At 44.1% G+C, this 17,038-nt stretch overlaps 2 protein-coding genes across 3 annotated transcripts in view; both read left to right on the top strand.

Annotated features, from left to right (window-relative positions):
* Positions 1-7,791, top strand: part of LOC143274974 (gametogenetin-binding protein 2-like) — a 29,447-nt gene extending 21,656 nt beyond the window's left edge. For both annotated transcript variants that reach the window (XM_076579001.1, XM_076579000.1), the window contains 3 exons: positions 640-731; positions 1,801-1,884; positions 4,492-7,791. In XM_076579001.1, coding sequence (XP_076435116.1) covers positions 640-731; positions 1,801-1,884; positions 4,492-4,728 — 413 coding nt within the window. In that variant the 3' untranslated portion in view covers positions 4,729-7,791. The remainder of the gene's footprint in view (positions 1-639; positions 732-1,800; positions 1,885-4,491) is intronic.
* Positions 7,792-12,345: 4,554 nt separating this feature from the next.
* LOC143275052 (uncharacterized) lies at positions 12,346-14,992 on the top strand. Its single transcript, XM_076579115.1, has 2 exons — positions 12,346-12,441; positions 14,477-14,992. Exons 1-2 carry the CDS (start codon positions 12,346-12,348, stop codon positions 14,990-14,992), a joined length of 612 nt encoding a protein of 203 aa, XP_076435230.1.
* Positions 14,993-17,038: the final 2,046 nt, after the last annotated feature.

Genomic DNA, 17,038 nt, shown 5'->3' with positions numbered 1-17,038 from the left:
TCATGAATGCTATGCATCAGCTGAGATGTGCATTGTTTGGCAGGTTGTAATTTGTGTTATGAATGGTATGCATCAGCTGAGATGTGCACTGTTTGTCAGGTTGTAATTTGTGCTATGAATGGTATGTATCAGCTGAGATGTGCACTGTTTGACAGGTTGTAATTTGTGTTGTGAAGGGTATGTATTAGCTGAGATGTGCACTGTTTGTCAGGTTGTAATTTGTTTTGTGAAGGGTATGTAACAGCTGAGATGTGCACTGTTTGACAGGTTGTAATTTGTGTTGTGAAGGGTATGTATCAGCTGAGATGTGCACTGTTTGTCAGGTTGTAATTTGTTTTGTGAAGGGTATGTATCAGCTGAGATGTGCACTGTTTGACAGGTTGTAATTTGTTGTGAAGGTGGCACTGTTTGACAGGTTGTAATTTGTGTTATAAATGGTATGCATCAGCGGAGATGTGCATTGTTTGACAGGTTGTAATTTGTGTTGTGAAGGGTATGTAACAGCTGAGATGTGCACTGTTTGACAGGTTGTAATTTGTGTTGTGAAGGGTATGTAACAGCTGAGATGTGCACTGTGTGACAGGTTGTAATTTGTGTTGTGAAGGGTATGTAACAGCTGAGATGTGCACTGTGTGACAGGAGAAGAGTGCCCCCAGTTGCTGGAAGGCAGTTTTTCCCACTGTCGGTCATCAGGAGGGTCACCAGAGAGAAAGTTCACCACACTCTGTCAGGTAAGGATAAATTGAACTTAATCTGGTATTTATATAGTCCTGATTCTAGGATAGAGATAAATCACAACAGCCATTGGCATGCATGCACAGCTGTGATTCAGAGGGATGAAAGCTTTAGAAACTAGACAGGAGATGGGAGGCAGTGGCTATATAAACTAGACAGGGAATGGGGAGGGGGTGGCTACAGAAACCAGACAGGGGAGGGGGTGGCTACAGAAACTAGACAGGGGAGGGGGTGGCTACAGAAACTAGACAGGGGAGGGGGTGGCTACAGAAACTAGACAGGGGAGGGTGGCTATAGAAACTAGACAGTAGAAGGGGTGGCTATAGAAACTAGACAGTAGAAGGGGTGGCTATAGAAACTAGACAGGGGAGGGGGTGGCTATAGAAACTAGACAAGGGAGGGGGTGTAAATAGAAACTAGGCAGGGGAGGGGGTCGCTACAGAAACTAGACAGGGGAGAGGGTGGCTATAGAAACTAGACAGGGCAGGGGAGGGGGTGGCTATAGAAACTAGACAGTGGAAGGGGTGGCTATAGAAACTAGACAGGGGAGGGTGGCTATAGAAACTAGACAGGGGAGGGTGGCTATAAAAATAGAAACTAGTCAGGGGAGGGGGTCGCTACAGATACTAGACAGGGCAGGGGGTGGCTATAGAAACTAGACAGGGGAGGGGTGGCTATAGAAACTGGACAGGGCCAGGGAGGGGGTGGCTATAGAAACTGCACAGGGCAGGGGAGGGGGTGGCTATAGAAACTAGACAGGGGAGGGGTGGCTATAGAAACTAGACAGGGGAGGGGTGGCTATAGAAACTGCACAGGGCCAGGGAGGGGGTGGCTATAGAAACTGCACAGGGCAGGGGAGGGGGTGGCTATAGAAACCAGACACGGAAGAGGAAAGTGTCTATAGAAACTAGACAGAAAAGAATTGGGGGGGGGGGGGGGGGGGGGTTATAGAAACTATATAGGCATGTATGGGTAGATTTTGGGGTGGGCATGTATGGGTAGTCCGATTTTGGGGTGGGCATGTATGTATGACCTTGTGATAGCTTTTGCTGGCACTGTTTTCAGAGCAATGATCCCTGCATGTGTGGCAGAGAGCGCGATTCCTACCAGCCTTCCAAGTCCATGAGCACCCTACAGGAGATGTTAGCGGTATGTGCACACTGTGTGTGCTTGTCTTCAGTTTTCTTGGAAATACTTTGTCAATGAAAAATACCTGTTCTTTCTACACATTCTGTTGCTGATGATGCACTTTTGGGAAGTGAAGAAAAGGTGTTCCCACAGTCAGTTTACTGTTATATTTTATGAATGATATGGATATTTATATAGCACCTATCCTCGGTCAGAGACCAAGCTCTAAGTGCTTTACAAACACACGGTCATTTGCACAACAGGCTGCCTACCTGGGTAGAGCCGACTGGTGGCTGCCATTGGGGCTTATCAGTTGTTTCCTGTGACATTCAATCAGATTTCAGGCACGCACACATACACACTCAAACAGACGTGTAACATTTTACATGTATGACCGTTTTGTTTATTTACTACGCCATGTATGCTGTCACACTCTGTTTTGGTGTGGGTGCATATTGGGTATGTTCTTGTTAACGTAACCCACCAAACACTGACATGGTTTACAGGATCTTTAACACTTGTATTTGATCTTCTGCGTGTGTATACACAAGAAGGGGGAATGAACAGGTCTGTGCATATGTTGACCTGGGAGATCAGAAAAATCTCCACCCTTTACCCACTAGGTGCTGTCACTGAGAATCAAACCCGGGACCCTCAGATTGAAAGTTGGATGCCTTAACCGCTCGGCTATTGCCGATTGATTTGATTGATAACAGTTATTTTATCATCTTTAGTGAATTCCTTCTGCTTAGTTTAGGAAGTCCATTCAATGATGTATATGCTATGAACAGCTACATTCAGCCATGTTATAGGGACATCAGCTGGATTATATTGGAAGCATAGAAAGGCTGTTGTGATACCTTAGTGTGAGGATTTTACACTCTCTACATTGGCCCAAGTGGTCATTTTGCCAGAGTTTTCAATCATTTGCTTGTTAGGGCTTTCCCTTTGTGCACATAAGGATGTGAATCACTTCAATGTTCGTGAGATAGTTTTATTGAAAGGGCTCTGTGCACGTAAGGAGTAAGGATGTGAATCACTTTGATGGTTGGTGAGATAGTTTTATTGAAAGGGTTTTGTGCACATAGGATGAAAATCATTTCAGTGGTTGGTGAGATAGTTTTATTGAAAGGTCTTTGTGCACATCGGGATGTAAATCACTTCAGTGGTTGGTGAGTTAGTTTTATTGAAAGGGCTTTGCCTTTGTGAACATCAGGATGTGAATCACTTTGATGGTTGGTGAGATAGTTATATTGAAAGGGCTTTCCATTTATGCACATCAGGATGTGAATCACTTTGATGTTCGTGAGATAGTTTTTTTCAAAAGGTCTTTGTGCACATCAGGATATAAATCATTTCGATGGTTGGTGAGATAGTTTTATTGAAAGGAGGCAGCTGATCTGTGTTCACAGAATCCTTTGTGTAAAGGCCTCATCACTCAGGGCATGATGTTCAGGAATGACCACCTACATACACAGATCAATTTGCCTCATTGATAAAAAGTCTGGGGTCAGGGCATGATGTTCATGAATGACCACCTACATACACAGATCAACTTGTCTTATTGTCCAAGGTTATCACTTAGAGCAAAACATTCATGAACGACCATCGAGACATACAGATCAATTTGTTTTACTGTCTAGGGTTCGTTACTGTTAAACTTACCATGCACAATACATGCGTTAATGACTTTGCTTTTTTTTTTCTTTTTTTTTTTTGGAGGAGCGGTAAGAGGCAAATTTCAGCAATAACTTGGAGAGAGAAATTCAGTTTTTATCTCATGGGTGTTTTCATTTTAATTCATTTGCATCTGTGAGTATCCTTTTTTTTTTTTTTATTAATGCCATGGCAGTGTCTTCCCATCTGTTGTCCCCTTGTGTGCAGTCTACATTACCATGTGATGACCTCTGTGTGTGTATGCATCATCATGTGTCTTTTCTTTCAGTTCATGTGTTGTCCATCATGTGTGCTGTCTTCATTATCATGTGTTGTTCTCTATGTATGTAGTCTACATTATCATGTGTTGTCCTCTATGTGTGCAGTCTACATTGTCTTGTGTTGTCCTGTATGTGTGCTGTCTACATTATCATGTGTTGTCTGTGTGTGCAGTCTACATTATCATGTGTTGTCCCCTATGTGTGCAGTCTACATTGTCATGTGTTGTCTGTGTGTGCAGTCTACATTATCATGTGTTGTCTGTGTGTGCAGTCTACATTATCATGTGTTGTCCCCTGTGTGTGCAGTCTACATTGTCGTGTAATGTCCCCTATGTGTGCTGTCTACATTATCATGTGTTTTCCTCTATGTGTACAGTCTACATTATCATGCGTTGTCCTCTGTGTGTGCAGTCTACATTGTCATGTATTGTCCTCTGTGTGTGCAGTCTGCATTGTCATGTGATGTCCTTTATGCATGTAGTCTACATTATCATGTGATGTCCTCTGTGTGTGCAGTCTACATTATCATATGTTGTCTTCTATGTGAGTAGTCTACATTGTCATGTGATGTCCTCTGTGTGTGCAGTCTACATTGTCATGTGTTGTCCTCTATGTGTGTAGTCTACATTATCATGTGTTGTCCTCTATGTGTGTAGTCTACATTATCATGTGTTGTCCTCTATGTGTGCAGTCTACATTATCGTGTGAAGATGAGGAAGATGACAGCGCAGACTGCGGCATATCGGAAGAAGACATTCGACTGTTCCAAGCCAACCGCACCACAGTACAGCAACAGCGGTTGGAGCTGCGAGAGAACTTGAAGCGCCGTTTCCAGACATTGCGACAGCAAGGGGCGTCACCCATATCTTCTCCTTCTTCCTCCCCCTCCCCCTCCCCTTACCTCTGTTCCCGCTTCGAGCACGCTTAGATGGGACAGAGACAGTGATTCTGGTGATAGAGACAATGGCAGTGATGATGATGGTGATGGTGATGATGATGACGGTGATGAGACTGAGGCTGGCAGTGATCAGTCCTGCACTTTAGACTTGTCTCCCCTCCAACTCAACATGGAACATGTCTCTGTATGTGTCAGTGTGTGTGTGCTTTTCATACTGCTGTTGTTTTACCCATTATTGTTGTTTTTCATTCGTCTGCCCAATCTCGGGCCGGCCATTATTTTGTTTGGTGGTCTGTGCTGTGCACTGGTTAAGTTGGTCAACTTCCTGCATCTCTTGGATTGATTGTGCTTTTCCTTTCAGAACTCTGCTGTGTACTCAAGTTGGTCAGTGTGTTGAATTGATTGCTTTTTCCATTTCATCCTTCACAGTCCCTGGAGTTCATCATGTATTGTCCTGCATTCTCTCCGCAGCAGCACAGGGTTTGTTTGAAACTATTGTAATAGACTTCACAAGGACTGTGTTGTTGGTTTCCTGCAGAGTAGAAAGAGCAGGCCCTGATCCAATCCAGATTTGCTGCAGTGAACTGGTTACGGGTGATGGGAAGAGAGCAGTGAGTTATTCATCAAGTCTGTAGAAGGCCAAAGCTGATTACATTGTGACTGCATTCACAAGGTGAATTCTGCTTGCCAAGGTCTTGCAACGAGAGGTACAAATCTCAACACCAGCTTTCTGTAGGTCCTGAAACAAGAGGTACAAGTCTCAAAACCAGCTTTCTGTAGGTCCTGAAACAACAAGAGGTGCAAGTCTCAACACCGGCTTTCTGTAGGTCCTGAAACAAGAGGTACAAGTCTCAACACTGGCTTTCTGTAGGTCCTGAAAAAAGAGTAACAAGTCTCAACACTGGCTTTCTGTAGGTCCTGAAACAAGAGGTACAAGTCTCAACACCGGCTTTCTGTAGGTCCTGAAACAAGAGGTACAAGTCTCAACACTGGCTTTCTGTAGGTCCTGAAAAAAGAGTAACAAGTCTCAACACTGGCTTTCTGTAGGTCCTGAAACAAGAGGTACAAGTCTCAACACCAGCTTTCTGTAGTCAACACCGGCTTTCTGTAGGTCCTGAAACAAGAGGTACAAGTCTCAACACCGGCTTTCTGTAGGGATGAAAAGAGTTCCCATTCCTCTCCAAAAACCAGTTTGAGACACAAAGAAAAAAGTGTGCTCTTGCTTTTCTTAACACAAGCACGCTTCTCTCCTCTGCTTTAAACATGTTTTACTATTATAAATGATATGTTGAAGAAGAAACCTGTGTCATGTGAAGGTTGTTCCTGGCAGGGCTGGTTGATGGGACTGCTGCAGCTGTTAATATTCTCCTTAAGTTGTGTGTGTTGGTGATGTCTCCTTTAGTTGTGTGTGTTGGTGATAGTCTCCTTTAGTTATATGTGTTGGTGATGTCTCCTTTAGTTGTGTGTGTTGGTGATAGTCTCCTTTAGTTATATGTGTTGGTGATGTCTCCTTTAGTTGTGTGTGTTGGTGATGTCTCCTTTAGTTGTGTGTGTTGGTGATAGTCTCCTTTAGTTATATGTGTTGGTGATGTCTCCTTTAGTTGTGTGTGTTGGTGATAGTCTCCTTTAGTTATATGTGTTGGTGATGTCTCCTTTAGTTGTGTGTGTTGGTGATAGTCTCCTTTAGTTATGTGTGTTGGTGATGTCTCCTTTAGTCGTGTGTGTTTGTGATAGTCTCCTTTAGTTGTGTGTTGGTGATAGTCTCTTTTGTTGTGTGTGTTGGTGATGTCTCTTTTGTTGTGTGTTGTTGATAGTCTCCTTTAGTTATGTGTGTTGGTGATGTCTCCTTTAGTTGTGTGTATTGGTGATGTCTCCTTTAGTTATGTATTGGTGATGTCTCTTTTGTTGTGTGTGTTGGTGATGTCTCTTGTTGTGTGTTGTTGATAGTCTCCTTTAGTTATGTGTGTTGGTGATGTCTCCTTTAGTTGTGTGTATTGGTGATGTCTCCTTTAGTTGTGTATTGGTGATGTCTCTTTTGTTGTGTGTGTTGGTGATAGTCTCCTTTAGTTGTGTGTTGGTGATAGTCTCCTTTAGTTGTATGTTGCTGATAGTCTCCTTTCCTTATGTGTGTGTTGGTGATGTCTCCTTTCCTTATGTGTGTGTTGATGATAGTCTCCTTTTGTTTGTGTGTGTGTTAGTGACAGTCTCTATGTTGTATGTCTGTGTGTGTTAGTGATAGTCTCCCTATGTTGCATGTTTGTGGGTGGTGGGTTGAAGAAGGGATGGGAGGAGAAAACAGGTTGTTGACACACCCATTTGTGCTGCTGTTACCTACAGTCATACTACTGGCAGAATGCTTATTTATTTATTTTTGTAGTTGTTGCTTTTTTCTTCTTTCTTTCTTTATTTCCAGACTGACCTGTTGTTATCAAGTCTTTCAATATTTTATGTGAATGTGATGTTGCTGGGTGTTTTTTTTCTAAAAAAAAAAAAAAAAAAAAAAAATGTTCACTGCTCCACGAGTTCTCATTAAACTTTTCTGTTTGTGTGTATCTAAGAGTTATTTCCCATCGCCATATGTTGTTGCACCAAGGATGCAAACCTTAGAACGTTTTGGGGTTGGGTTTTTTTGTTGTTGTTTTTTTAAGCACTGTTTCCATGCAGCATATAAAACATGGCTTATCATCTGAAACACTGTCTTCATGACACCATTGAGGTCTTGAGGAAAATACACAGTGATACCCACTTGGAACAACAAGTAGTGATGGCTCAAGTCTTTGTTGCCTCAAGAGTTTGTGGTTTGTTTTTGTTTTTCATTCCTAAGGTTGCTCTTCCCTTCAGCTCACATGCACAGTATGATACAAATAAGTGGTGCTCTTCCTATTAACTCTCACACACAGTATAATACAAATCAAATAAGTGGTGCTCTTCCTTTCAACTTACATTGCAGTACAAATGAGTGTTGCTTGTCCTTTCAACTAACAATGTAATATATAAGTTAGCATTTGTAATAACTCTGTATTGATTTGAGCATGAGAGTCTTGGTGACTGCCACTGAAATCACACACACACACACACACACACACACACACACACACAAACCAACCACAACACCATAAATCATATATAAACAAGAAAAATAAAAGTATGTATTTCTGTACATTTTGTAAATAATAATTCACAGCACATCATAGTGTTAATGATTATTTCTTTTTGTGGACGCAAGTCATTAGGATAAAACATTCACTAAAAATCCTTTCATACATAGAATTCAGTCAGTGACCATTCATTCTTCCATGTATCCACAATATACAGCTTTTTATTTGAAATCAGTAAAACAGTTGTAGCAAACCACTGAATGAAAGAATCAAACGAGTACAAGATTATAGTTATAGGATGAAGGAAAGACATGAAAACAAAGTATGTTTAGTGTCCTAGACATGTCAGTTCTGCTGGTTATACAGAAAGTAAGTTCAATGTCATAGACATGTCAGTAAGATCTGTTGGATATACAGAAAGTATGTCTAGTGTCATAGACTTGTCAGTAAGTACTGCTGGATATACAGAAAGTATGTTTAGTGTCATAGACTTGTCAGTAAGTTCTGCTGGATATACAGAAAGTATGTTTAGTGTTGTAGACATCTCAGTAAGATCTGTTGGATATACAGAAAGTATGTCTAGTGTCATAGACAAGTCAATTCTGTTAAATATACAGCGTCATATCCATGTGTTAGAAGCCTGGAGTAGAACAGTCAGTGTACTGAATTGTCCAGTGAAGTAGAACAGTCAGTGTTCTGATTGGTCCAGTGGAGTAGACAATGTATTGATTGGTCCAGTAGAGTAGAACAGTCGGTGTACTTATTGGTCCAGTGGAGTAGAACAGTCAGTGTACTGATTGGTCCAGTGGAGTAGACAGTGTACTGATTGGTCCAGTGGAGTAGACAGTGTACTGATTGGTCCAGTGGAGTAGACAGTGTATTGATTGGTCCAGTAGAGTACAACAGTCGGTGTACTTACTAGTCCAGTGGAGTAGACAATTTACTGATTGGTCCAGTCGAGTAGAACAGTCAGTGTACTGATTGGTCCAGTGGAGTAGACAATGTACTGATTGGTACAGTAGAGTAGAACAGTCAGTGTACTGATTGGCCCAGTGGAGTAGAACAGTCAGTGTACTGATTGGTCCAGTGGAGTAGAACAGTCAGTGTATTGATTGGTCCAGTGGAGTAGTCAATTTACTGATTGGTCCAGTCGAGTAGAACAGTCAGTGTTCTGATTGGTCCAGTCGAGTAAGAACAGTGTCCCGATTGGTCCAGTGGATGTCAGGTTTCTGGCTGACAGCACATACCACAGATGGGCAAAGTGGATTGCTCTGTATTGGATTGTCGGACTTTTTCTCACATCACATTTCTCTGTGCAAAATTCAGGCTACTCTTTCCATCATTTCTCTGTGTGAAATTCAGGCTGCTCTTTCCATCATTTCTCTGTGTGAAATTCAAGCTGCTCTTTCCAGGAAGAGTGCCACAGTGCAACACCACCCTCTGGTTTTTTGTTGTTTTTTGTAATCCTGCCTGCAAGTGTATTTGTGTTACTAGTAATCTACTATCATGATGTGAGTTATCAGGTTGCAACTTGACCAGCGTCAGTGACGGCTTTGTTGATCTGGCTGTGCCTGTCTCATCAGTGTACACACACTGTGCCAACCGTCCCACCACTTCTGTAGGTTTTGTTTTTCTGTCCACCCACCCTTCCTCTTGTTCATGTTTCTACATTGTGTCCATGGTCCATGATGTGCAGACACATCACATGTTTTCCAAATGTGTTGGGTTTTTTTCTGTTGAGCATAAAGAAACATTGTCAGCACCTGAGTTTGCAGCCTGTGAGGCATTGCGGAACTGATGTCCAGTTTATGTGGAGACTTTGTCCAATTATTGTGGAGACTGACATCCAGATATTGTGTCCAGTTAATGTGGAGACTGATGTCCAGATATTGTGTCCAGTTAATGTGGAGACTGATGTCCAGATATTGTGTCTGGTTAATGTGGAGACTGATGTCCAGATATTGTGTCCGGTTAATGTGGACACTGATGTCCAGATATTGTGTCCAGTTATTGTGGACACTGATGTCCAGATATTGTGGACACTGATGTCCAGATATTGTGTCCAGTTACTGTGGAGACTGAGACTGATGTCCACTTATGGAGACTAATGTCCAGTTAATGTGGAGACTGATGTCCTTTTATTGTGGAGACTGATGTCCACTTACGGAGACTAATGTTCAGTTAATGTGGAGACTGATGTCCTTTTATTGTGGAGACTGATGTTCAGTTAATGTGGAGACTGATGTCCTTTTATTGTGGAGACTGATGTCCAGTTATTGTGGAGACTGATGTCCATTTATTATGTCCAGTTATTGTGAAGACTGATGATGATGATGGGAGATATGTCCAGTTACTGTGGCTGAGGGCCACACACCGCATTCTTATCTGACGTGTGAGGGGCGGGTGAGTGTGATTTTAAACGGAATGAATAAACTGCCAACAAAGAATAGCAGTGTTGTGTTTTGCGTCATTCTGTTCACAATGCCCAAATCTCTCTTGTGTCTACATACTGGCACTTTATTCATATGCGTATGTACATCTCTTATATATAGATGCATACACAGATTCCTTTCCATTACGGATTATGCACACTTACCCATTTACTTGGGTATATCTGCACGCTACACGTATGCTTATACAGCTGCTTATTTCTCGTGACTCGATCTCTTGTCATGTCATTGGCATATTCCTGACATAATCACTTGAGTTGATGGAAGTTCATAATCCCATTGCACATATATGTATTCATTTTCATAAATTCATCCCTACCTTGCTTTCGGAGGACGACTGCACTCACAGACAAAACTGCCTCATTCACACCTGAATGTATGCTCCTTCACATATCAGTAGTGGCTGGTCCATAGGGACCCACACACACTCCCTTGCCACCCACAGGGCTAAGGATGCCCTCTCTGGTGCATGGAGGAACAAGGCAACCCAACTCATTTGCCTACATCAATCACCCACAGGGCTAGAGATGCCCTAACCTGGTACAAGGAGGGATGAGGCAGTCCAACTTAGAGGTGCCACTACGGACACACATGTCCTTCATTCCTTCCAAGTTTTAGTGGGCCCAAAAACTGCCCACTGGACAGGAGACAATCACCCTAAGTCCATCTCTTCCACTCCTCACTAGTAGCAGAAGGCCTGGGTAATAATTATTTTCCTCTACACTCGGGAGAAAGGCATATTGACGAGGACGGATGCGTCTCACAAAGCACAACGAACCGTTCATTACCCACAGGGGTGTACCTTTCTGCCCACTCATACCGACACGGCAGATGCCGCATTCAAGCACATTTGTTTGCCCCATCACCTTGGTTGAACACAGATCCAGCATCGATGTCTCAAACAATTGGCGTTTGAAAGCAATTTCTGCATTTGATCTTCCCTGCCCGATCCTTTCAGCCTCAACACACAACCACTGCTGTGGTTACAGATTCTCAAGCACTGTCTTTCCAATGAGACACTTAAGGGTTTCTAGCCTAGGCAGGCTATCCCATCATGCAGCCCCAGCCTTCAGTCAAGGGCCTGTCAGAGGATGACTTTGTTGTCATTTCTTTCAGACACATGGTTGCACCACAAGACCCCATCAGCTCCTTCCGGCTTCCTTACATTTCAACATAACCTGCATGGTGGACACCTTCATCCCTCAAGCACACAGCAGCTGTTTCCTGATTTACCCATGCTGACTGGTGTCCTCCTAGGACCAGTATATGATAATCAGTTGTGTACGACAATGAACAGCAGAACAGGCAACTGCTGCCCCGACTATTCAGGCTGGAATTTGATTATACAATTTATAGTAGAGTGTTTTGCCCAAGTTGCATCCCCAGTCCCTCTATCATGAGGGCCTTAGGACTCACCATAGGGATGGATCCCACAGGCCAGTTAGCCCCCAAGGCTACAGCACTAAGTCCCAGTGCAATTTGACCTCTAGTCTGAGAGACATAGTCAAGGCTACAGCACTAAGTCCCAGTGCAATTTGACTTCTAGTCTGAGAGACATAGTCCTTCATGAAAGACTAAGCTGCAAATGATTTCCCTTTGCAATTCAGAAACCGCTGATAATACAGCTCTCACTTATTGAAAATGCATGTCAGATCAGCGATCTGATGTAAATGGCCAGTACAACACATCTAGAGCCACTTTCCTCCCTGCACCCACCCTGCTCCATCCCAGACTTAGTGCACACCACACACAGCCAGAGGCCTGTCATGGATCCGGTCCCCTTTCTCACTAAAGAACCTTCAGCGAAAATTTTCCCCATGAAAACCCTCTTCCATTAGGAATTCCACCACAGAATGAGACTCAGTGACCTGCGAGCACATGAAGTGCACTCCCACAGCCTGATCCAACCCAGCCATCGACTGCCGACAACTTTCTACAGGTTACTCCAACATGCCACACTCAGGTAGAGAAGCCACCAAGCCTTCCATATGCCCCTTCGTGATGGTACCTACCTGGGTAATTACACAGCCCTGTCCCAGAGACACCAGGGACCTCAAGTCTCTTGTTGCCAAATGTCTGCCCTTCTATGCATAGGCAACATGCCAGCACTGTCTTTTTTTGGCAACGACAGAAAAGTGGCGGTGGGAGCGCTTATCACCTGTCACCTCTCATGGAGGATCTCTACAGATCTGGCTGTCACGCCTAAGGCAAGCCCAACATGGTGGCCTACCTCTGTCTCGTGCCACAGTTTCCTCCAAACACATATATCACTTCCACTATCGGCCCACAACTGATGTGGAATCATCAGATCAAACCACATGTGCACCTCCTTGCATTGACGCTCAACCGCGTGCAAGTGAGACAACCATATAGGGTGTGTATTTCCTTCCCTTCCTTTGATTCGAAGGCCTCTCAGTAAAGTGTGGATTCAACACACCAACCCGATTTTCTTTGCGCTACATTTATCAGCACAGCTGTGGTCCACAGACCTCTCCCACAATACAGCTGCGGACCTCAGTTTTCCTTGCCTGCAACAATATCCTTAGGTGACACAGTACACTCTACCTTCATCGAATTCTACTTGAGGGACATCTATCGCTTTAGGGATGATGGCTCAAGAGGCGTTGCCTCTGCAGTGGTCACACAACAGGCCATCGCAGCGCACTGGCGATAGAACGCAAGGATTGAGACTTGATGCCTCCTCAGTCAGAGCACATGAAGTCAGAGCATGGTCCTCTTCTCTTGCCTTAGCGCACTCAACACGGCTGCAAGACATCATGGACGCTGCCTACTGGAAAAACCCTGCCACTTTCATTGACTTCTAACTGAGAGACGTCGCACGCCTGCGGGATGATGGCTCAAGAGGCATCGCTTCTGTGGTAGTTGCACAACAGGCCATCTCAGCACACAGACAGTAGAACAGGCGAGCCCTCCACTTTGTGGCGCTATTCTGCACTTGTTGGGTCACGGTTAAGTATGTGTAATTAAAAGGAAATTTTCTATCTAAAATTACGTTTAAATAACATACTTACCGTGACTCAAATTTAAGATCCTCCCGTCCTCCCCGCTTCCTGTTCTCCCTGCTCGCTGCGCTGGTGATGGCATATTGCCGTCAAAAGAGGCCGCTAGCCAGCGGGAGAGAGGGGAGGTTATCTACTTCCGGTAGGTTATCGGCCGTAGTTACTTTCGTTTTCTCCGCACAGGCAGATAGTAGTTTGCACAGGACAGGAATGTCAGACCACTGCCGGAGTCTGCACTAGTTGGGTCACGGTAAGTATGTTTAAACGTAATTTTAGATAGAAAATTTCCTTTGTGTGTTTAATGAGAAGCCAATGGTTGTCCAAAAACATTTGTGTGTTCAATGAGAGTTGTGCCTAAACATCGTTTGTGTGTTTAATGAGAAGCCAGTGGTTGTCCAAAAACATCGTTTGTGTGTTTAATGAAAGGCTAGTGGTTGTCCATAAACATCGTTTGTGTGTATATTTCATGAGAGGCCAGTGGCTATCCATAAACATCGCTTGTGTTTGATTAGAGGACGGTGGTTGTCCATAAACAGCATGCATAATTGAAATCGTCTGTTAGTTTAACATTTCACGAATACATAACTGCTTTCATATAGTAGCCAATTAACTTTTTGTGATGTCTTTCGATGTTTGAAATGGTGTAGTGTTTGGAATGGCCACAGCGGACTTGTCAAACAGCTCAAACATTTCAATGTGACAAGGGCTGTCCACAGCTGACATGACAACAGTTTCCACTTGATTGGGGCTGTCTATAGTGGACGTGTCAAATACCCTGAACTTTTCCACTTGACTACGGCTGTCTTCAGTAGACATGTCAACTTACTCGACCTTTTCCACTTGACTAGGGCTACGGAGTATCGGAATGTGCGTGCGTGTGTGTGTGTGTGTGTGTGTGTGGAGGGAGGAGCGGGAAGGGGGGGGGGGAGTATGGTCGTGTGTGTGTGTGTGTATTGGGGGGGGGGGGGACGGGAGGGAGAGTATGCCGTGAAAGCCCAGAAATTCATTCCCCACAAGACAGCCAGAAAAAGGGAGAGCCAGCCCTGATCACCAGATCTGCGAAGCCTAATCAAAAGGAGAGACAGAGTCTTTCGGAAGATGCGCAAACAGGGAACAGAGGAGCTCAAAGAAGAGGTGAAGAAGCTCAGAAAAGTCCAGAGGCAGCTGACCAGAGCATACTGGGTTTACCTGAACAAAATCTTCACTACAGCCTGTGACTCAGGACCGGACCGACCATGCGCCAGAGCCAAAGTACAAACGTTTCTGGTCGTTCATTAAACACCAGAAGTCGTCAAACACAGGAGTGGCCCCAATGAAGGCTGACGGACGCCTGACCCCAGAACCCTCAGCAGAGGATGAGATTCTGAACAGGCATTTCCAGTCAGTCTTCAGCAAAGGAAATGAGTACTCGACAGAAGAATTCACCCAGAAATGCAACATGAAACCAGCAGACTTCCCTGAGTTAGAGAACATCAAAATATCAGTGGAGGGAGAAAAGAAGTTGTTGCATGAACTGAAGCCAGACAAAGCAAGTGGATCAGACAACATCAGCCCACGTATACTCAAAGAGCTGGCATCAGAAATGGCCCCAATCCTAACAACAATGTTCCAGTCATCCGTTCCCACCGGGACAGTTCCATCTGACTGGAAGGATGCCAATGTCACTCCAATTTTCAAGAAAAAGGAGAACAATATGATCCGGCAAACTGCCGCCCAGTATCCCTAACTAGCATACCCTGTAAGATCATGGAGCACATCATCACCTGTGCAATAATGCAACATCTAGAACGACATGGGATACTACGAGAAGAACAGCATGGCTTACGGAAGAGAAAATATTGAGACCCAGCTCCTGGAATTTATTGACGAGCTCCTGGAATGCACAGAGCAGGGAAAACAGACAAACGTCTTTATCATGGACTTTGCTAAGGCGTTTGACAAAGTCAACCACAGCCTACTCATGCATAAACACCATCACTACGGAGTTCGCGGACAGACCAAAGAGTGGATCACGGATTTCCTCAGAAACCGGAGGCAAGCAGTTTGCAGACGACACTGCAATTTACAAAGTAATAGCAACACCCCAGGACCAAGCCCAGCTACAACAAGACCTCAACAAACTGACTGAGTGGGAGAAGAGCTGGGACATGGTTTTCCATCTTGGCAAATGCAACACCTGGATCGTGACCAAAAGCAGGAACCCAAAGGAGCATGACTATACGCTCCACGGACAAGCACTACAGAGGGTAGACTCCACTAAATATGTAGGAGTCACGATAAAGAAAGACCTGAGCTGGAGAAAGCACATTGAGAACATCTGCTCCAAAGCAAACAAGACCTTAGGCTTTTTGAGGAGGAACCTGAAAATTAGTTCCCAGGCCATCAGGGAACTAGTGTACAAGGCATTTGTCCGCCCCATCCTGGAGTATTCATCATCAGTCTGGGATCCCTACCGACAACAGGACACTGATCTCATCGAGGCAGTCCAGAGACAAGCAGCCAGATTTGTGCTGAGACGCTACCGGAACACCTCAAGTGTATCAGCAATGCCACAAGACCTTGGATGGTCCTCCATGCAACAACGCCGCCAAACAGCCAGATTGACCATGCTGTATGAAATCAGGCATAATCATGTAAGCATGGACTCACTGAAAGAAAACCTGGTATCAACACCACCACGGCAGCGACGCACCCACACTGAGCAGCTGGAGCAAATCTTTTGCAAAACTAGGTATAGGCGGGCTGGTTTCCTCCCACGTACCATCCGGGATTGGAACGCCTTGCCCAAGAGAGCTGTGGAGGCCAGCTCAGTCGACACCTTTATGTCAATGGCCTCCAGGGTATAAATACCAGAATATACCTCTCTTTTTTTTTTTACTGCTACCACACCAGGTGGAGCTAGGGGCCGGCTAGTCCAGTTGCTTGCAGCTGGGCGAAAAGCGAAAAGTAGTAGCCTGCCGGTCAAATACCACTTTTTTTTTTCAGCTGAGAAACCTATGTAGACCTAAATATATCTTTCGCAAACCCCCTTTTAGTCAGTGATAGAATAGTCAGGTAATCGAAAGGAAGGAAGGAAGCTGCGATACGTTAGTATGTGCGTGTGAGGGAGGGGGTGCAGGGTAATGTGTGGGATGGTGTGTGTATGTGTCGGGGCTCGTGTGCTTTTATGTCTTCTGTTGGACCTGTGCACTTTTGTTGTGCAATCATGTCTGTAAAACTGCATGCTTGCTGCATATCGCGCGCGCGCGTGTGTGTATGTGTGTGTGTGTGTGTGTGTGTGTGTGTGTGCGTGTGTGTGTGTGTGTGTACGTGTGACACACGCGTGCGTGTCTGTATGTCAGTTTACATTAATTTGCTTATTTATTTATTTATTTATTCATTATCATTATTGTCCGGCCTTTTATTTTATTTGTGTATCTTATTTTTGTCTTTTCCCGCATCTTATTTAATTTTACCATCTACTTACCTTTTGTTAATGTTATCCGTGAGTTTATCTATTTATTTATCTATCTATTCATTTATTTATCTATTCCGCATCTCAGTGTTTGTATAATTATTTATCCATTAATCTAATTTTGTGTCCATTATGCACCTTTTTTTCTTTTTTCTTTTTTTTTCAAGATCTGACTAAGCGGGTTTGGTTACGCTGCTGGTCAGACATCTGCTTAGCAGATGTGGTGCGGCGTATATGGATTTGTCCGAACACAGTGACGCCTCCTTGAGTAACTGAACTGAACTGAACCGATCGACTACAGACTTGGGCTAACAACAC

Source organism: Babylonia areolata, chromosome 29, assembly GCF_041734735.1.
Source record: "Babylonia areolata isolate BAREFJ2019XMU chromosome 29, ASM4173473v1, whole genome shotgun sequence".
Classification (NCBI taxonomy): Eukaryota; Metazoa; Mollusca; class Gastropoda; order Neogastropoda; family Buccinidae; genus Babylonia; species Babylonia areolata.
The sequence above is the reverse complement of the archived record's forward strand: the minus strand, read 5'-3'. Positions and strand labels throughout refer to the sequence as shown.